This window comes from Mytilus edulis, chromosome 6 (assembly GCF_963676685.1).
Source record: "Mytilus edulis chromosome 6, xbMytEdul2.2, whole genome shotgun sequence".
Classification (NCBI taxonomy): domain Eukaryota; kingdom Metazoa; phylum Mollusca; class Bivalvia; order Mytilida; family Mytilidae; genus Mytilus; species Mytilus edulis.
This window is the reverse complement of record NC_092349.1, coordinates 32482803-32505862: the sequence shown is the minus strand read 5'-3', so window position 1 is coordinate 32505862 and position 23060 is coordinate 32482803. Positions and strand designations below refer to the sequence as shown.

At 32.2% G+C, this 23060-nt stretch overlaps 1 protein-coding gene across 2 annotated transcripts; it reads right to left on the bottom strand.

The window, feature by feature from the left end:
- Positions 1–4231: 4231 nt before the first annotated feature.
- LOC139526061 (uncharacterized) lies at positions 4232–22721 on the bottom strand. 2 transcript variants are annotated; one of them, XM_071321221.1, is made up of 8 exons: positions 22674–22721; positions 20203–20270; positions 19434–19550; positions 17057–17184; positions 15049–15136; positions 11126–11239; positions 10327–10454; positions 4232–4297 (listed from the first exon to the last, which is right to left on the bottom strand). In XM_071321221.1, exons 2-8 carry the CDS (start codon positions 20264–20266, stop codon positions 4283–4285), a joined length of 654 nt encoding a protein of 217 aa, XP_071177322.1. In that variant the 5' UTR covers positions 20267–20270; positions 22674–22721; the 3' UTR covers positions 4232–4282. The 2 variants fall into 2 exon arrangements, 1 of the variants encoding a protein (XP_071177322.1); XR_011665110.1 differs by lacking the exons at positions 4232–4297; positions 10327–10454; positions 11126–11239; ... (1 more) ...; positions 20203–20270; positions 22674–22721 and having other exon boundaries at positions 17098–17175; positions 19434–19557.
- Between the last annotated feature and the right edge of the window lie 339 nt (positions 22722–23060).

Here is a 23060-nt window from a genome sequence, read left to right as displayed (position 1 = left end):
GTCGTACTAGTTCACATAGAAAAGGTCAAATTGAAGATTCATCACCTTAATTTGCATTAAAGAGATAAAAAAGACGTATATATATATATTATAATGCAGACATGTCTTAATAGCGTAGCATGCTTAAATTTCAACTAACAAGAAAAAGATATAAAAGTTTACATGAATTAATAAAATTTTTTTTTTAGCATGTCGTAACTAAAATACCGTTCCCTTTTCAAAAATGTGACCTACCGAATAAGTGTATTTACCAGCTTTGTTATAAAAAGAGAAGCACGATGGGTGCCACATGTTAAGCAGGATATACTTACCATTCCGGAGGACCTGACAGCACCCCCAGTGTTTAGTTTGGTTCGTGTTGCTTTTCTACTCCTATGTAGGGCACTTTGTTTACACATCGATGTCGGTACAGTAGAATTTGATGCGATCGTCGTACAAGTGAAAAGTTTAGCACTAAAAAAACATGTTTAATCCATAATGTTCTATATTTCAAAATGCCTGTACCAAGTCAAGAATATGACGGGTGTTGTCTATTAGTTTGATGTCTTTTTTTACATTGAAATTTGATATTGACATTTGATTAGGGACTTTCCGTTCTGATTTTTTCCTCGGAGTTCAGTATTTTTGTTATTTCACTTTTTTTCCATCAAAAGTCAAGTCGGAAGACAATACAACAAAACTAGACAACTGTCATCTTCATCCAAGACTTTCAAGGTTTAATAATATATTTGCGTGCTTTTGTGTTTTGCTTGTTATGATTCGCAAATTAATAATCTTTATAGAAAGCATATTGTCATATTCATTTTGACCATCTGAAAGGTGTCACCCTTTAAAGCTCTATCCACAGGAACATCACCATTTATTTTGTTAACAGATGATAAATATTTCACAGCTTCTTTACCTCTGTTAACAGATTTTGGTCTATCATTCACACAATTTTTCAGTTCTCTAAACTTAGGACCATGAGAGATCATCTGTCGATGTGATGTCCATGTTGAATTATGTTACATCTCAGTTAATAACATGGCCAAAGGGGCAGTAAAAGTAGGCGAGTAGGAATAGACACATGTCAGAGGGTTTTCCATGTATTGTTCAAAATCCAGGTGCTGCAACGCTTGCTTGTACTTACATAATGTAGATGCAATAGTTTTGATGTAAGCGTTGACTATAATAGGACCATCCTGGTTTTGAAAATATAGCGGAATTAGAAAATTTACCACCCTGTGATGTCGAACATTGCTGATGGTTTTTTTTTGCATCAATTCCTTTATTGTAAACTAAATAGGGAGGAATTTATTTTTTCATCATGTTAGTCAAGTGCGTAGTCTCTCAAGCATTTTTGAAAATAAACAGGCAGTTATAATGTAGTGTAAGCCTAACAGATTAGACAAATGTGAAAGACTGTCATCACAGCTCAAGAGGGAAATCTACATTTAGAAGACTTTATTTTACATTACTCATTTGGCATTATAATTGCAACCATATGTCATAGTAATACTTAGTTCCCCTAATAAGACATTTTCCCTAAATATGCGGAAACGGGTACGTACTATAGGGCATTTAGAAGATGGGCGAAAGAAAATATACCAGTGGCACAATGTACAGTACTATCATGGAACATTTAGAATTTTGTAAAACTTCAGTGGCCAATACAATATATACAAGGTAGGTCCTCCGATTTGATATTAAATGGAATGTTGATTGAAGCCATGGTGGACTTATTATTCGACAAAATTTCATCCTTGTCAAACGATATGTTTTTTGTAGGTGTAATTTCCTGAGTGCTTATTTGTTTCCAAATCTTTTAAAAGACACTCGAAGTATTCACATGAAGACACAATATTTTTTGAAACTCTATCCACAGGAACATCAACATACATTACGGTAACATCTTTTAAATCTCTGTTAACGGATTTGGGTCTATCATTCACATAAATTTTCAGTTTTTTTAAAACTTTTAGTCATCATAGATAGATTTAATACGAGTTCTTTTAATTAACTAGTAGATAAACGAGGATGTGATATAAATGTCAATGAAATACTTGCTATCCAATTGCAAGTCACAAGTTTGAAAACAAAGCCTTTGAAGGTAACAGTTCGGTCTTCCGAGCCATGAATTAAACAAAACAGCAAAGTATTACAATGTATAAAAGACCCGAAAAATGACAAATGTATAGCTATATAAACGAGAAAACCATCAGTTTAATCCATATAAAGTCGAGAACGAGTAAGCACTTATAAACCACATCAACAATCGGCAACCACTGAACACAATGTAAATAACTATTTCATTTAAGACAAAATTCTATCTGTCTGTTCTTTTGTTTGTTGAACTATTCCAGCAGCTCTCATGTATGAATTATTTGTCTTAAAAGTTTCTTTTTTCATTTTCCCTGAGTGTTTTGCCTATAAATAAACTCATCATAGATACCAGGACTAAATTTAGTATATACGCTAGACGCGCGTTTCGTCTACAAAAGACTTATCAGTGACGCTCGAATCCAAAAACGTTAAAAAGGCCAAATAAAATATGGAGTTGAAGATCATTGAGGACCAAAATTCCGAAAAGTTTTGCCAAATACAGCTAAGGTCATATATGCCTGAGGTAGAAAAGCCTTAGTATTTCAAAAAAATTAAAAACTTGTAAACAGTAAATTTATAAATATAACCATATCAATGACAATTCATGTCAGCACAAAAAGTGCTGACTACTGGGCTTGTGATACCCTCGGGGAAATAAATCTCCACCAGCAGTGGCATCGACCCAGCGGTTGTAAATAAACTCATCATAGATACCAGGACTAAATTTAGTATATACGCCAGACGTGCCTTTCGTCTACAAAAGACTCATCAGTGACGCTCGAATCCAAAAGAGTTAAAAAGGCCAAATAAAATACGAAGTTGAAGAGCATTGAGGACCAAAACTCCGAAAAGTTTTGCCAAATACAGCTAAGGTAATCTATGCCTGAGGTAGAACAGCCTTAGTATTTAAAAAAAATCAAAAATTTGTAAACAGTAAATTTATAAATATAACCATATCAATGACAATTCATGTCAGCAAAAAAAGTGCTGACTAGTACTGGGCTTGTGATACCCTCGGGGAAATAAATCTCCACTAGCAGTGGCATCAACCCATTGGTTGTAAATAAACTCATCATAGATACCAGAACTAAATTTAGTATTTACGCCAGACGCGCGTTTCGTCTACAAAAGACTCATCCGTGACGATCGAATCCAAAAAAGTAAAAAAGGCCAAATAAAATATGAAGTTGAGGAGCATTGAGGACCAAAATTCCTAAAAGTTTTGCCAAATACAGCTAAGGTATCTATGCCTTAGGTAGAAAAAAATAGCTTAATGAACCAAGTGGTTTGTTTTAGTTTATTTTTAATGATTGCAATTTGAAGCATTGAAAATGCATTCATTGCTTAATTTCTCCTTTCAGAATATTAGTGTCAACATTGATTACGAATATATACTATCGTCGCGGTCACAATTCTTGAATGTTCTCCTCGAATAAGGTGGTACATGCATGTAAAACTACGGGGAGATAACTATGTAAATCAGCTGAACGTGCTATTGATAAAGGTACATTAAGCTGCTCGATGATCAAAACTAGTGTTTGTCAAGCTGCTACATATCGAATGATTTTTTTCCGAGAAAGTGTGTGGTTCGCTTGTTGATATTTCGTCCCCGAGGGTATCATCAGCTCAGTAGTCAGCACTTCAGTGTTGACGATAATGTCACTTATATGGTCATTTTTTATAATTTCATGTTTACAAGAGTTTTTCGAAATACTAAGGATATGTTTCATCCTAGGCATAGTTTGTACTTTGTAATTGTTTGGCTTTAAAACTTTTTTGTTATCTAAACATCACTGATGAGTCTGATGTAGACGGAACGCGCGTCTATCGTATAAAATCATAAGTCTGTACCTTTGATTACTATCAAGCTTTTCGGATTTGTTTTCTTATTTTTGACAAAGTGCCAAATTAAATTTGTTGTCAAAATGTAATGAAAATTAAACGCGCCACACTAATTTAAGTCAAGCTTATTGGTATCAAGACGAATTTGACGTACTATTTAAACACTCATAACTGCATGGCGTGGCATGATCATACCAACCAATGCCATGGTGGAAAAGAAGCTGATACTTTCATAATTGATTCTTTTTGTTTTGTTCATTTTGCATTGCTATATCCTTTCTATTTCATTTTGTAAAGAAAAGAAAAATTTGCTTGAACGATTTTATTTCATCAAGTTCTGCAATGGCATGCATCCTCTCTACGGACAAACTCTCTGAAAAACACAATACTATAAATTAACAGACACATACATACAAAAAACTACTATCTGAATTAAAATGGAGATCACATGATATATATTTGTATAGGTTAGAAAATGTTTGTCAATAAGTGATTATGTGCGCTATTGCTACCTTATAATACCACTGCCTGCAAAAAATATACGTCCAACAGGAAGTTGTTAGGTGATGAATCTGAAATCATTGTATTGCATTTCCTAAGAATAGCGTGATGACAATTTTCAATTTGGCTACCATGTGTAAAATGTTACAAGTGCTCGGCGTCTGGCGTAAATATAAAATTTTAATCCTGATAGCTATGATGAGTTTATCGCTGAGTTTTGAACAGCGGTATACTACTGTTGCCTTTATTTATCGGTAAACAGGAAGATGCTGAGGGATGAATCTTAAAACAATCACACGATATAACTGAATTATATAAACCATGAAACCAAATTGTAGAAATCATAGTATTGTAGTTCCTGAGAAAGATATCTATTGAACGGACGGACGGACGGACTGACGGGTGGATGGATGGTCGGACGAACAGACAGAGGTGAAACAGTAGACTCCCATTTTTCTTTAAGCGTGGGTATAATTATAAGGAACATAACTAATATTATCTGGTACTCTTGTCTGCTGGTTCATTGATTAATTAAAAATGAGTTCATTTTGTTCGCCTTACACTATCAAGAAATTTAATTGGTTCACGTCAATTCACCCACTTTATCTATTTAGATGTCTATCATTTTAAATTTTCTAAAAAAATTTAACATACCATAACAAAAGATTGCAAGTAGAGAAGCATCTTTTGCTTCTATATGGGATAATAAATTGAATCGAATATAATATTGATTTGATTGTATCCAATATCATCAATTTAAAATACCACAGATCACAATAAGCAACCTTCAATGCAGCGATAAACTCCCATCAGTACATTTTTACAAAGTAAAAAGTTAAATTGAACAGCCTTTTGCTTCAAAATTTACTCAAAAATAACGGGAAAACTGATGGTTAGTTTAAGATAATCAAACTTGACGATATGTTAGTAAATATATAATCATAAGATAGGCGAGTAACTTATTTCAAAAAGACTCTTAGTTAACGACTTTAATGCACCCACCTAACACACGGCTGTATTATATATCATTCGAAAGCTGATAATCTGTACTTTATGTTTTGCCCGGTCGTAAATAAATTGTACGGTGCATTTTTCGTTAAATCAAGGTCAAAGGTCATGAAAAAACATTCTAATTGTTGCGATTACTAAATAAAACGCCATTTTCTAATTTTTGTACCATAAAATTTTCCAAAAGATCATATAAACTTTATGGAACATGATACATAATTTCCAAATCAAACAAAAAATAAGAGATTCGATGCGCAAAATTTCCCGAAAAATGAAATTTATCACAAATCCTAAAAAAAGGAAAAATAATTCAAAAAGCAAAATATATCTTGTGGAATCGATATTTGTATGCTAAAAAAATTGATAAATGAATGTATATGTTTTAGGTCAAGGAATATTTGGTTTGTAATTTTAAAATGCAATTATTAATTATTGTTCATGGAACATCCTTCTATTGAAGTGTTTGCAGTTGCCCAAAAATTTGCCATCTGCAAATAGCGATCATTTTGTTAATTTATGTTAAAATAGCACATCGCTAATTGTGAATATCAGGAAGGAGAATGATTTTCCATAATAAAAGAAAGAGTATTCAAAGTTAGAAAAGAATACATGCGAGGTAATTGAGGTTAAAATATGTTTTTACAGAGTCAAACTTTTTTACCTTTTGTAATCATGTTTAAATGCAAATATGACTTTGCGACTAAAACGTAGGCAACATATAAATAAGTAACCTTGTTTAGAAACACTTGGTTGTCTAAAGCTGGATGTAAACGAACTAAATAAAATGCGGCTGCTTCTTATTTAGTTTAAAATCGTGTTATATTAAGTCATATTAAATGTATTTAGAATTTTAATCGCTTTAATTATTTGAATAAAAGATGCTTTGAGTATTTTCTACATAAGCTTTTAAAATACAAATGCATGTCATTGTGTATGTAAAACACTATAAACAGTTGTGAAATAACAAATGAAAAAGTTAAATACCCTTCCTGACCTCATAAGATCATTCGCTGTTTTAGGAGTGATCGTTTTCATGGTATGCTGTATTTTGTGGACTGTTTTTCGTCTCTTGAACTTTAATATTATTTGATTCATGGTTTGAGTTGTTGATTGTCCCTTTGGTATTAATTTACTTTAAAGACATTAACTTGCAGTAATGAAAATCGGCCAAAAAATCACCTCAAAGTAAAGTGAAGAAGATTAACGCAATTAGACAAATATCCGCGAAAATAACTAATTTGCTCACGGTGATATATATATAGAACCAAATCGTTATCATAATACATTTAGCTACACTGATCTATAATTTTTAAACCTTTTACTACCTGAATAGTGACGAAATATATCAAAGGGACATCAAACTCATAATTAAAAACGAACTGACAAAGCCGGGCAAAAAACGAACAAGACAAGCAACAGTATACAAAACAACAAAACACAACATATAAAACTACAGATTGAGTAACACAAACCCCCCCAAAAAAATTTGAGTGAACTCAGGGGCTCCCAAAGTGTAGACAGATCATGTTACACATGTGACACCCGTCTTAGTTTAAACATATTTAATTATAGTGGATTGGGAAACAAGTTTTGCAACTTAAATTAATCTCTTTCCACTTTGCAAGTGCGAGTGCTGCCTTGTAGCGGCATTAGCCTGTTCTTTTTCGAAATCTACAAAGGTGTGTTTAACGTGCAAGAGATATGGCTCTCTCTTAACATGGGTTAACTATTTATCGTCCCCTTCCGACGGACTTTCATCGCTTCCTCAAGACCATACTCACAAATGGTGTCAAGGAAAAGCTGAAAATTCAGTCCCTGAAATTTCCATCACGGAACGGGAATAGAACCAGGAACCTTGGTATTAGTAGGCCGATGCACTAACCACTACACCACGGCTCTCTTTTACCTGTCTTGTGGCTCATGTATTTCCTAACTCGGTGCCAAGCCTTATTCGGTTGGTGACATTCACGGCAGAGATGACGGCAATTTAGTTACGTCGATGGAACTTATCAGTCGTCATCTTGCGAAACAGATATCTCATAATTGTCAACCAACTCGTAGTGGCGTCCATGAAATTTTCAAAGGGATGATCTCAACTTTGCATTTGAACTCTAGTTTAAAACCATGTTTAAACCACCATTTTTCTTCAAAAGTTCTGTACCAAGTCAGGCATATGGCAGTTGGTATCGAATAATCTGTCTTTGTATGTTGGTGTTTGTTTTTGTAGCATTTCAGTGTTTCTGTTATATTGTTGTGTTCTTCTTATAGTTGATGGGTTTTCCTAGTTTTTGCTTTGTGACCCGGATTTATTTCAGTTACTAGTAAATCGATTGATGACTATTGAATTGCGGTATACTATAGTTGCCTTTATTTCAGAGGAGTTGAGGCTCAATGAAATCGGTCTCCTCCTTTGGTAGTATAGATATACTGGCGTTGCTATAATGTTGTTACATAGAAATGAAAAGTTTATTATTTGGTAGTAAGTGATGTTTTTATGGGTTGTTTAAGTGCTCATCTCTTTTGTCGTAAAACTTGTTCTCAACCAATCCTCATCGTCATTTTCAAGATACGTGATAGTGTTTTTTATTTTCAATTTCAATGGAAAATACGAGTCCAACATTGTCACAAATTTTGCACTATTCAGTGAGATGACATCATCTATATAATGGAAAATGAAGTTTCAAGATAATGATAGCTTCTCTTCAGTCGTCATCAGAATCTCTTGCATGAAGTCATCCTCGTATGAAAAATGGACTAGTCATTCAAGCTATTCAGGAAGTCTAGTTGTAACTAGAATCGTTGCGTATTAATGGATATTTTTTCTTCAAAATTATTCTTATTTGATGAATAAATGCATGTAAACAACGAACAACGCAATTTAAGCAATCAAGAAGTCAAGTTTTATAATATGTTTACTAGTTTTTGAAATTCTTAGAAATTTCAATTTTCTTCAATTTATTTTCTATTTATTTTGGTCTACATTTTCAATTCACATTAAATAAATAAAAGGTTTTTTCACTACATCAATATTTATAATGAAGCTACAAATCAAACAATTAGAAAAGTCGAAATATGTTTATTTCAGTCTGGTAGTTACAATGCAGATTGCAAGCTCTTAGTTTCACCCCCTTTATTTCAAGCAATAAGATGATTCGAGCACATATTTTTTACTCTAATTTTTTTAGATTCTAACGAATTTGTTTTAAAATTCTTATATTGACCACATACACTGTTTAAATAGGAAGAAATGTTTAAAAGCTGTTTTTTCGCAGATGGCGGTATTTTGGGCAACTGTATGAGTTGTTATGATTTGCAGTTTGATTAGAAGTAAGCATAATTTTAGGAAATTTTATGATATCAAAAACTTCTTTGATAGTCATATCAGGGTTTTACTTTGTATAAAGGGATTAGCAGTTGCACCAGAAAGAAAAATTTTGTTAACTTTAACTCGAATTTCAGGAAACATGTGCTCTCTGTCAAAAACACGCTTTAAATATTAAAAAATGCATTTGAATAATGACTGTTAATCTCTCTGCTAAAACTTTTAATTATTTGCAGATGTGAATTTAGTATATAAAAGTCATATTATGCAATCAGGCTGAAATCTTAGAAAATTTGCACTTATTCGTCCTTGGCCTTTGATCTTGATTTGACGGAAATTGCACCGTACGATTTTTTTACGACCGGGCAAAACAGATAGTATAGATGTGTAGCTTTCAAATGATATATAATTTAGCCGTGTGTTAGGTAGGTGCATTAAAAATTTAATTTTATGGTTAAAGTCACTCGCCTAAGAATGTAAAATGTTAAATTGAACAGCCTTATTGCTTCAATATCATGAATATTTTCTCAAAAAAACAGGAAAAGTGAAAGTCAATTGTTAGTTTAAGATAGTCACGATATGTCAGTAAATATATACTCATAAGAATGATATTAATCAAATTGTTAATTTTCTAAACAATGATACCAAAATATTTATTGTATTTACTTCTATTGCGTATTGGAGTGGCCGAACGGCTTAAGTAGGTTCATCTTAACAAGGGGTTTTGACAATTACCCCTTGTACGAATAAGAGTACCATTCTGGAACTCATTTATCATTTGTACGTCATGTGATCAATATTTTATATTGTTTATTTGTCATTGCGTTCATCACTTTATGTGCTCCAGTTTAAGGAGTTTTAATACAGGACAGTGTTGGAACCCGTGTTACTTTCCTCTCTATTCTGAGTGACGAAAACTGCTCAGCAGGCCGTTTGCACAACTGCAATGCAAATTCAGCAGACACGTTGTCCAAAGGAACAATTCGTGGCTAACTACAGCGTGAGTTACCTTTAAAACAGTACAAAGCTGTCTTTACATCAGCGATGAACTGTTTTAATATATTTTCCTATGTTATAAAGAAACTATGAACAATTAACCGTTCAAACTGTTCGTGTTTGCTGTTACACAATTAACTTCAGACAGAAACCGACGTGTGCAAGATTATTCATCTATTTATTATTATAAATAACATTAACAGCTTTATATATCTGAGAACTGTTGATCCGTATTTTTAATGGATTTTAATTATCATTGAACACATTGTAAAATGTATTCAAATTTGTATTTTCAATTTTACCGTTTGGATTGGTAATGAAATAAAAGTCAGCTCCTGATTGTTTTATCTTTACATAAACCCTGTCATCTTGGTTAAACTCGCTGGTCCGTCCAGTACAAGTACCAATACCTTATTTATAAATAAATCATAATATATTTGTATCGAATGCAAGGCGATTGTAACCTGTCTGTGACATGTATTGTTTTTTTTTCATGATGATGTTGATGTTATATATTAATTCTTTAATTGAACATTGATTTTTCCAATTAAAAGCTAAACCAAGGGTTAATTTACCAGTTTGTACTCGCATATGTAGTAATCAGCAGTACCCCCACTACAGGGTAAAATTGCCCAATACCAGTCAACACCGCCTTCGACATATAATCTCACACCACAGGGCGAATTTTGGTCAACATAATCGACTGAAATAAATAACCGAATATTTATTTCGTATTTCGTATTAAATAACACAATAGGGACTATTTCTATTCTGATTGTTTTTGATTGTATTAGAAAATACGTTAAAAACCTGTTAGTCGAACACAAACTGGATTGCATGTTGTTCGGAGTGATCGAAAGCTCCGTGCTGGGACAGCACTTTGACGTATAATGGTTTATTTTTTTTTGAAAATTGTGATTTGGCTTGAGAGTTGTTTCGTTGGCACTTATACCCCCATTATCTTAGATCTATTCACAATGCCATGGGAAAAACGGAGTTTGACTAAAAGAAAAGAACAGTAAACAAAACACAACATATAAAAACAAGCGGTGATATTAGGTGCTCTGGAATAGTAAGAAGATGCTGCCCAACAAGAGGCACATGTCGGGTTGTAAATTGTACACATCCGAAGTTCAGTCTTATTCGGAAGGTCACAATCCAAAAATAATTTTATGTTTTTATTCTTTTATCTTGCTGTGAACTGAATTTAAAAGTTTTGATCATTATTACATGTATTAGTCTATTTGTTTTTATACACATATATTGTTTGATTCCAAGTACTGTCCTGTAGATGACGCTTCTTTTTTGTGTTGTTTATTTGCTGTCTCATCGACGTTTGGTGTATATGCTTTTGCTAATAATCATAAAATTTACCCTGACCAAACGGGAGATTATTTAATGAAAATGTACTATTGTCTCCGGCAAATGTATAGTTCCCATCCATATCTATATCATTTGCTCCGGTCCAAATATCAGCAGCATTGCCTGCTGTAAAAAGAATTAAATGTTAATGAGCTTCATTGACAATCAGTAGAATAAAACTTAGGTATGAACATAAATAACGACTATAATAATTTTTTTTATAAAAGTCCGCCTCTCTGTCTCAAAATAATAAGCTTTTTAAAAGTTTGATTTTAATTAAAATAATATGAATGTAAAAACTCAAATGTAGAGAAAAAAACCAAGAAGGGTCTATGTGCTTGTTTTCTAGATACAGGCTATCAAAGTTATGTCGGGAAATGATTATTTGTGGTCTTTTCATGCATTTACATTGGTCTCATTTTTCTTTGAAAAAAAAATATGAAATAAATAACAAGGATTTTCTTGGATTTAAAAATATTGGTTTTAAACTACACGTAATGCAATTATGAAAAGAAAAGTAGTGGTAAGTGGGGAAATTTTATTAATGGCACTTCATAGATAAAACCAGGGAGTTCCGAAAATCTGGCATAATTTCAAAAACAAGAGAAGCGAACATCTTAAAACTTGATAAACTAAATAAGTAATCAGTGAAACTAATGGAAAACCTTCACATTCCTGACTAGAAACAATATCAATCAATTTTGTTGAAATTTATAAAAATGACCACATTATTGATATTCATGTCAACACCGAAGTGTTGACTATTGGGTTGGTGATACCCTCGGGGACGAAACGTCCAATAACGATGGCATCGACCCAGTGGTGTAAATATTTACCAAAGGTACCAGGATTATAATTTTAGTACGCAAGATGTGAAAGCGGATTATTGCATATTTTATTTGGGCTGCCTTACAGTATATGGTGTTGCAATATGATGTTCAGATGGGTATAGGGTATCGACAATTAAGTAACATTGACGAGAAAACAGTAATATATCGTGTGGACCGATCGCATCTTTCAATATATTGTTAATACTTAGCAAACCAGAATTAATCTACAGATGTATATCATTTTCTTAACTGTGTCTATTATGTCTTACATATGAATACAGTGAATCAATGAACATGTCCACTATAAAAAATGCCTGGTATTTAGTTTGTGAGATTTATTCTATAGGAGGTACTATTAATATATCTAACTGATTCTTTCAATTCTGGCCAATAACCCTTTGAAGATTCCAATTCCTCAGATGAATGCCATGTTATCATTGATGTTAAAGCTCAATGAGGAATTGACCTAATTTCATGAATAGCTTTGTGAACAAAAGTATTGCTTAAATAAAACTCATTTTTTCAAATGTATGTTAACAAATTATAATGATTAAAAGTTTATTTTGCCAACTTAAGAGTACCATTTCTTCATTCCTTTGACTTATTTTTCTTAGCGCTCTCATGAGAATCAAACATACTTCATTAAAATTATGTACTGTTGATTGAAAAATGAACCGAGAAGCAACTTGAATGTTAAGAATTTTGTTTATTTATAATGACATAAAAATGTGTGGTTTTATACAGTTTATTCCTTTCGACGAAAGCTTTTACATAATTAATAAATTTGTATCCACATTTCAATTGTATATATCTTGCAATAGTGCATTGAATACCAGTTGAATTTAATTTTATTTTTTGGCTAGAATTATGTAAATTATTGAATTGAAGTAATGCTCCATCTATTGATTCAAATGTCACTCAATATAAAGGAATTAAACATTTACTTCATTACTATTTTTTGTTTCGATATCGGAATCGGTTTTGGTTTCGGTATCGGCTTCTGGTGAACATGTCTACTTTTATGCTTTCACTTTTCTTACTTTTCTACATTAGCTAGAGGTAGAGGGATAGGGTTGATATCTCATAAACATGTTTAACCCCGCCGCATTTTTGCGCCTGTCCAAAGTCTGAAGCCTCTGGCCTTTGCAAGTCTTGTATATTTTTTTATCTTAGTTTCTTGTGTATAATTTGGAGCTAAGTATGGCGTTCATAATCACTGAAATCGTATATATATATTTGTTTAGGGACCAGCTGAAGGACGCCTCCGGGTGCGGGAATTTTCGCTGCAATAAAGATCTATTGGTGACATTCTGTTGTTGTCTGTTCTATGGTCGGGTTGGTGTCTATTTGACTCATTCACCATTTCCGTTTTCAATTTTATACTAAGTCTGGCATTTATTATGGTGCGTAATCTTTTGTGTGAAAGATTTTAAAAAAGTTTTGTGGTATAGAATTTGGTTTTAAAAATATGGAACATATATATATATATATATATATATATATACAGTAGCATGTGTTCGAATCCAGGCGAGAGAAGAACCAAAACTTTGTTGTACGCCGCTAGATTAAAACTGACGAGGAAAGGTAACACACGGCCAGCGGAAGCTTTTTTTTTGAGAGCCCAGGTGGTCGTGTGGTCTAGCGGGACGGCTGCAGTGCAGGCAATTTGGTGTCACAATATCACAGTAGCATGGGTTCGAATCCCGGCGAGGGAAGAACCAAAAATTTGCTTTCTACAGATCTAACATTGTTGGGTTGATGTTTAGACGAGTTGTATATACACTATGTACACAGTCATGTATCACCATCATTGATGGCGATCCGATGGATACATCTGTTGTAGAGTTGTGACTGACTCAGATGTACTTATAAATATAATTATTTTCTGTGACTGTATATTACATTAATTTGTAAGATCCTTTACTATAGATAATTTAGCTGATCTGTAACAATAACATCTTCATGCCTTATATATCATGTACTGTAGTACGCCGCTAGATTAAAACTGACGAGGAAAGGTAACACACGGCCAGCAAAAGCTCTTTTTATGAGAGCCTAGGTGGTCGTGTGGTCTAGCGGGACGGCTGCAGTGCAGGCGATTTGGTGTCACGATATCACAGTAGCATGGGTTCGAATCCCGGCGAGGCAAGAACCAAAAATTTGCGAAAGCAAATTTATAGATCTAACATTGTTGGGTTGATGTTTAGACGAGTTGTATATACATTATGTACACAGCCATGTATCACCATCATTGATTGCGATCCGATGGATACATCTGTTGTAGAGTTGTGACTGACTCAGACGTACTTATATATATAAGTACGTCTGAGTCAGTGACAACTCTACAACAGATTAAGTACGTCTGAGTCAGTGACAACTCTACAACAGATGTATCCATCGGATCGCCATCAATGATGATGATACATGGCTGTGTACATAAACATATAAAATGAGATTCATTGACTTATTTACATACATTTTCCTCAAATCGAATTCGTACCTCAGAAATAGTACTTGTTCATGACAATAACCTTTATTTTACATGATTTCCAAAATATTTAATACAGACGAGCGACACAAGCTTCTAAGAGCATCCAGCAGCTAAAATAACCTGTGAAAAGTAAACTTTAAAAAAAATGAACTCCGAGGAACAATTCTTAACAAAAGGTCCCTTCCAAATGGCAGATTTTCGTATATTAATAATGGTGGATTTAACCCTGTTTTCAACTAGTATATCCTTTTACTGGTATGCCAGTCGCATCAAATTCCATTAAGTTGACAACGACGTGTTAACAAAACAAACAGACAAAATAGGTGAATGAAGGTTAAAATCATAATTGTAAGAAAAAGACACCATATAAAAGATTGAGGCCAAGTTTGGAAAATTTTGTCTAGTAGTTAAATAAAAAGCAGATCATCCCATTGTAGTCTTACAATAGTTACCAAACCGATTAAATTCGTTGTCACATATTTTTGTAATACGTAATAACGGATAAAATGGTTTGACACGAACTTTATGAATTTGTTATCACAGTTTTTGTTTTTATAATTCATGATTACTGGAAAACCTCATCTTAAACAAATAATGATATATTCTCAACTTACGAATATTAAGTTCAATCAAGACAGCTTTGGCTTCTTGTTCAGTGTTCGGTCTCCACATGTAGGCACCATCTGTCTGGGCACAAATGGCCTAAAATTAAGTAAGATGATAATCATATCATGTTTACTTCCGTTCATTTTCTCGAAATTCGTGGGTACAGGTAAACCACGAAATTAAATCTTCAACGAATGAAAATTAATTTTCTATAAACTTGTATATAGATATAAGATGAGGTATGTGTGCCTATTAGACAACTCTCCATCCAAGTCACAATTCATAAAAGTTAACCATTACAGGTCAAAGTGCGGTCTTCAGCACGGAGCATTGGCCTATTCCTAACAGCAATCTTTAAAGGGTTTAAAGGGCCCCAAACATTTTCTAGTGTAAAACCATTTAAACATGAAAACCAACGGTCAAATTATAAAAAAATCGAGAACTGAGAAACATTTATAAACAGAATCAACACACGACAACTACTGAACATCAGATTCCTTCCTGCCAACAATTGCAGCTAGTTTACACGTTTTTATGGTATCAAACCTTTATTCTTATCTGAACCAATAGTGTATCATCACAACATAGACAGGCACACTATAAAATATCAATTGAAAAGGTTTTGCTCAATTAAAGGAGTAGTAACACAAATGAACAAACACAGAACGAATAAATTTGATTGATGATAGTATGAAAATACAAAATTAATAATAATAAGGGATAAATAATAAAATCAAAAGTTTAATGTTAAACAATTGCAGAAAAAAGTCAACCCTAAAAAAAGTCAGCCATTTGCAATAATGTTGAACAAAGGAAAAGGAAAATAATTTTGTTGTTAAGTATACTTCTTTTGTCTGTAATGACTTCCGTTTAGGAACAAAAATAATTTTCTTATATACCAATAAAACTATTCTAAAAAAATTTGAACACTAGGGTCAATAAAGAATAAAACTAAAAATGGGTGCTCGATAATTCTTCGTTATCTTCATGAACAGGTGCCAGAGGTTTGATGTGTATACAGTATGAAATTAGAAAGGAAATCAAAATATCGATGTTCATAGTATGTAATTATAGTAATTCCAAACACTTATAGACATATAGACCAGATATATGTATGCTAACTCCAGCAAAACCACGAAATTAAGTAACCACGGACGTGAATAGAAGTCTTCGAAGATATAGTCATGTAAAGAAAGCCTTTAACAGTAAACTTTCCCTTAAACTTGTAGGTTGACATTTTGAATCTACTTATTTTCTTTGCTCTTGCTTGACCGGTTTTCAGGATATTCTATTTCAGAGAAGGTAACATGTCGAAAATATTAATTTCCGGAGTCAAAAGTCGGTAATATGAAAAAGGGTCTATAAGGAGTCAGATTTACGCCAAAGACCATTCAGTTATTTTGTTGTACTGTTTTAGTTCTATTATCAAAATACCATTGCTGATTTACATACAGTTTTGTCCAAATATTTCGGCTTCATTCAACACTACTTAAAACGTCACATGGTATTCATATATAAACAAAATCTTCTGCAACAAAATTAATCAGACTTTCATCAAAGTACTGTATACATCAAATACAGATACAACGCCAATGACATATTTATGAACACTGTAGAAAAACTTTTTGAAAGTCAACATTCTTCGTATGTTAAACCAGATTGTCTTTTATTACTCTTATAAGTCAGGGACTAAGAATTATAGGAAATCATAAGAAATTACTTAAGTCATAAGAAATTACTTAAGTCAGGGATTAGGAATTATAGGAAATCAAAGGACATTACTTCATTCAGGGATTAAAAATTATAGGAAATTATAGGAAATTACTAAAGTCAGGGATTACGAATTCTGAAATGTCACTTGATAAAAACATCAAACATATACCGTTATTGTAATCTAATATTAAAACTATAGTTTGCTTACAGATTAAGTAATGTATTGTAGATGGTGTGTGATTCTTGTTTGCTTTCGAAGTAACAGACACGTTCTTGCAAATGGGGATTAATTAACATACTCACAAAAACGGTATTCCAGGTAAGAAATTTGTGTCCATTAGACATGGAATAACAATTAGCACTACTTGTTTGGTCTGATAATAGCTTGAACCCGTTTGGGCAAGTTTCAGGAACACACGGCGCTTTTAAAACTAAAACAAATCATTGCAATTTTATCAACAATAGCAATGAAAACATAAAAAGATAAAGCGATGGCGTAATTACACTAACGTTATAAAAGAATCATCATGTTTAAATTTTACAGAACTTCATTAAAGAAATAAACGGTACCAATCGTATGCACCAGATGCACATTTCGACAAACAATGTCTCGTCAGCTGGAGGCCAAAATATTAACAAAATAAAAACATGAACAGCTTTCAACCAAAAAGAACACAAACAATAATTAAAACCGTTTTAATGTTTGTGTACAAAAAAATCTTGTATTGCAAAGTTAGAAACAATGTTTTAAGCTTTTTTCTTCAAAGATATTCAATATAAGAATTAAAAATAAAACCTCATTACAATAAGGATACAAAACGTACTGCATTAGATACGAATTACAACAATTAATACATTATGAAATCTAAAACTTTTACTGAAATTTAAGTGACAAATTACATAAGCTTATAATTAGATTATACAGACAAATGCATATGTGATAAACGAAAAGAAGTTTATAAGAAATTTGTCTTCTTAACAAAAAAAAAATCACAAAAAAAAAAAACGGAACTGCGAGGAAAATTCAAAAGCGAAATTCAAATGGCCAAATCAAATGCTCAAACATATCAAACGATTGATTACAACTGTCGTATTCCTGACTTGGTAAGGCAATGACGTTTATACATGTGTCCTTTACACAATACATTCCATTAGTATTATATGAATAATCTACTGTAATACTGGTGGAGTGAGTGCCTACTTTCAAATTGTTTATTTTAGCAATGAGCAGATGAGATATACAGTATCCTATGATAAATCATAAAACATAAACAAAAAACATGTAATGGTACATAAAAACATTTTTTTAAGTTAATTATTTTTATCAAGAGTAATATGAAATTGTAAATTTACATTGGGTTGTCTGTGGATTATGTTAGTTTTTGATTACAGACAGTTGATGTCAGTATGGTCATCTCACGATAAGGGTCAAGAATAATTACTGGTATGATTGTTTATTGATATCTAATTGACCAATTAGGATAAGGTGCATGTTATCTTTTCACATGTGTTTAGATAAGCCTGCATTCTCGCAATTGCACTGAATGCTAGCAGACGCCATTTTTTTTTTAAAGAAAAGCGAAGATGTTTAATTCCACCACCTATTTCCTTAATTCTTTATCGTATTTATATCTATAGGTTGTTTTTTTTCAAATTATTTTTTTCTAATGTCATATGATGATGATTTCAATCTTTTATAGTACAATATTTGTTTACTTATATATTTTGTTTTGTTTGTTGAGGGTGGAAGTATTCATTTCCTACCATGACAAATTATTGTCATTTATTCAGTTTTTGTTTATTACATAATTGTTCATAACATTCAGCTGTATTCTGTTTTTATGGCTTCTGAATAAATGACATTCATCGCAAACCTTGTATTAGATATTTTGCATGTGAACTATAATCCTTAAAGTGTATCCGTCATACGTCATCCGTTTAAAAGGAAAAATGAAAACAAAAAAGGGCGGACAAAAATACACTTTACATACCATTTTTTCACAACAAATAAAAGGAAACTATAGGTGGTGCAAACTGATTGCTTTTATAAAATTTATACTTACATTATCAAAAGATATAAGAGAGAACTCGCGTTGATCAATAAACCTATGTTAAAAACATTTTTGCTGACGTCAGGCGTTTCTTTTTTTAACTATGATAATTGTTTTAATTGCAAGTAAGTTGACATTCATTTATTGAATATTATGAAAATAATTGCAAAATAAACACATGTTAACACATAAATGTGCTTCCCAAGTGTGTAGTATGCAGACGAAAAGTCAAAATATAAGTTAAAAACAGAAAAAAAACCTGAAAACTGTAACATAAAGAATTCTTCATGGACAATATGGCAGCTTAAACTACTTTGTATAATTGCTTTGTCTTTGACTGCAAAATTGCAAATGTGGTATTGTGAGTATAAACATGTCACATTTAGATGTTCTGTCTATGTTGTGGTATTGTAAGTATAAACATGTCACATTTAGATCTTCTGTCTATGTACAAAACAACATCATCAACGATGTTGAGCACAAATTATTTCAGTAAAGGGAATGAGAAGCTGTTCTATGATTTTTTTTCTCTCAAAAAATAACTATCTTTGTCTATAAATTTCATAAGCATTTTTTTCGATGTGATCAACAGTGACTAAAACTATTAATTAATGTATTTGTCTACTTACATTTGCAACATGGTCGTCCACTGCAGCATTTTCCGTTATACGTCCATTCAGGTCCGAACGTCTCATTACATGACACATTTTTTTCCCCACATTTACCATTGGAGGCGAGGCATTTTCCTGAAAGAGCATTATAGTAGAGTACTCCGATACAATATATAATGATTTCCTTTGATATTTATAGATTATCGTTGATCATTTCAACGAGATTGATTTTCTCGCTTGAACCGGGACGGCGAAAGCGAGAAAGTCTGTTTATCGCTATTTTACCTACATGTATGATGACGTTGTCAATGTTATGTCAATTTCGTTAGCAAAGCCACGTTCCTCCTAAGTTTCTAGCGATAATTTACCATCTCAAGCGAGTAGCTAAGTTACTAAGTTTGCACGAGATGCTCGTAGATCTGCTTAAAAAGTTTTAAAATTAGTTCTTCTTAAATGCAGATTTTGTTATTATTGTTCTTATGTTAACTAAGAGAGTAGCATTGAACAGTTTTGTACAGTTTCGTAGCTCGACAAAAGTACTGATATTATCGTTGTAAACTGAAGGTATCTACCCTTATTTTACTATAAAATCAAACGGTAGATAGCTGTGTTAACATGATTGAATATCTGTAACATAAAAAGTTTCAAACGATGTCTGTATCTTTTGACTCTCGAAAGAAGAACTTTTGATCACAGTGATATGACTGTACCTTTTTATATAATGAGAGAGTCTAGCAGTTTAATCTTTAATCTTTACTACAGTGTTTTAAACATATAGGATACTTACTACCGCCTTTTGACACACCAATTGTGCAAAAAATGAAAACAATCAAACAACACCACTTCATCATAATTCTGAAATGAGATCTCATCTGTATCAATTTATATTCAATGTTATTTAGAAATAAACTAATTATCGATACAGGATTGAAATTTTAATATATTTACGCCAGACGCCAGAGTTTTGTCTACAAATATGGATTTATTTAGAAAAAAATGTAACCCAGAAGTAAGCACAGTGAGCCTGCATGCATTAAATAATATATTTTGATCGCTTATTTCAAGTTCCAAAAACATGTAACAGTTTTCAAACCATAGTCCCTACTTACTAATAGAAGGGTTTATATGATTTATAAAAGTACTGTCAGGTTGTAAACATTAAAGAGGTTTAAAGTTTTGCTTTCAAAGTATCTTGATAACGAGCATTACTTATAAACACCACTGTAATTCACTTTTCATGTGTTAAAAACGAAATGGGTAATCGGACTGTCAACTATAAAAAAAAAATGTGGAATTATTCGTGTTTTGTTCTTTGTGATTTTCTATTTTGAATGTCATTGTTGCTTATACATGTAAGTATTACAAAACTTTGAATTTTCGAAAAATAAGTATTTTTTTATCCCAGGAATAGATTACCTTAGCCGTATTTGGCACAACTTTTATGAATTTGGATCTCTGAATACTCTTCAACTTTGTACTTGTTTGGCTTTACTACTATTTTGATATGAGCGTCACTTACGAGTCTTATGAAGACCAAACGCGCGTCTGGCGTACTGAATTATAATCCTGGTACCTTTGATAACTATTTACAGTCTTATCTATGAAAAACGTGTTTTAAATTCAACATTTTGTTTTCAGTCAAGTTTAAGGATAAGAAATCATCCGAAAATTTACAAATTTGGTATGACTTATTATTAGATAAAACTTAATTACTTGTTATTTATAATGTAATATCAAGAAAATTATGTGTTGTGCAATATTAACATATAATACTTCTTGTTCTGTAACGGAAATGTACCATGATCCGAATAAAGCTTGACAATGAACTAACTAATTCAGAATATATATTTGTTACCAGGCTGTACTGAAACGATTTTTCATTGCTATCAAAGTGTATATGTTTAGTCTGTTCGGTGTTCGAATGTCTGTTTGTCATTTCAACCTCTTTTTAATTTTGAAATTAGTATTTTAGGGATTTTTTAAAATCCTATCCGCCTTTCAATATAGTTGTTTGTTTTGTTTGATTTGAATCAGAATAGTCTATTGTGTCTTTAATAATTAACATATATTATGGATTTTAAATATGTATGTGGCATTCTCAAGTCAGGAGCCTGTAAATCAGTGGTTGTCGTTTGTGTATGTGTTATATTTGTTTTTCGTTAATTTTTTAATATATAAATAAGGTCGTTAGTTTTCTCGTTTGAACTGTTTTACGCTTTCATGTCGGTGCCTTTTATAGCTGACTATGCGGTATGGACTTTGATCGTTGTTGAAGGCCGTACGGTGACCTAAAGTTGTTAATTAATGTGTCATTTTGGGCTCTTGTGGAATGTTGTCTCATTAGCAATCATACCACATTATTTTTGTTATATATTTGGGCTCTTGTGGACAGTTGTTAGCAATCATACCACATTTTCTTTTTATATATTTAAACAGCCGCAGAATACATTGAAATTTCAGAAAGTAATGCATCTTCCTAACGGGTACATGTATTAAAATATCAGAGAGAGTATAAAAAGGTGGCATTCGAAAAAAGACATAAATATCTCAAAACCAGCCACTACAACGGTAAAAAAAAAATAAAAAATTGTCAGGTAAAAACATTACATTGAAATTTAACGGCTAGGCAACTTTTGGTAAATTGTTAAAGTAAAGTTATATTTTATCTTTCAATTAAACTTTACTTGCACATTTGATGTTTTGATGAGCTGAAATTTATCTACTTAAATACTCTGTTACATTGAAACTTGTTTAAACCGGACCTCTTTGGGACTTAGGATTTTGTTCAGTTTTGGCCGATGTTAGGTTAAAGTAGATTCTCAACGCATACAGTTGGTATGACGATTTTTAAAAACAAACTTTGTTTATACAGGTTTTCGGTTTATACAGGATTCGGTTAAGCCAGGTTTCACTATATGTTACATATTTATAGATTATCGTTGAGCATCTCAACGAGATTGATTTCTTCGCTTGAGCTGATACAGCGAAAATGAGAAAAGCAATCGAGTTGAGATGACCAATGATAATCTGTTTATCGCTATTTTACCTATGACGACGTTGTCAATTTCATGTCAACTTCGTTAGCAACGCAACGTGGCCTCCTAAGTTTCTAGCGATAATTTTTCCATCTCAAGCAAGAAGCATGATATGAAAATTATCACAAAAAAAGATCAAAAGAAAAATGCACAAAATAGCGATTGTATTGGACAAATAAAAACAACAAGAATACCGTTTGTAAGAAAATAATTGAAAACTTACCAATATGTGGAATAGCAGAGCCGTAGATAGAAAGATGATTTTTGAAATATAATTGCTTCTTAAATAGCAAGTTAAATACACGTACAAACTCAATGTTCTGCGCAGTTAATAACATCGATTAGTAACATATGTTGTTTTTCTGTCGTAATATTCACTGAGTAAGCAAAAATTGTTCAACGTGTTACTTCCATTAACTTTCATTAAAATATTTTCAATTCTTTACGAACATTGTAGGTCAATCAGCAAATAGTAAAATCACAAAAATTCTAAACTCGGAGGATATTTAACGGAATCAAATGAGAAATTCAAATGCTGAAACAAATCGAACAAATGGGCAACAACTGTCATATTCGTAGCGTGGTTTTGAAGTAAATAATGGATTAAACC

What these genes read in the sequence shown, in the direction of transcription:
- LOC139526061 (XM_071321221.1), bottom strand. Translation starts at nt 20,266, where the DNA reads ATGATGAAGTGGTGTTGTTTGATTGTTTTCATTTTTTGCACAATTGGT. An exon ending in TTACCTGGAATACCGTTTTT is followed by an intron (nt 15,137 to 17,056) that starts GTGAGTATGTTA and finishes ACTTAATTTTAG; the next exon opens with GCCATTTGTGCCCAGACAGA. An exon ending in TAATCTCCCGTTTGGTCAGG is followed by an intron (nt 10,455 to 11,125) that starts GTAAATTTTATG and finishes TATTTATTTCAG; the next exon opens with TCGATTATGTTGACCAAAAT.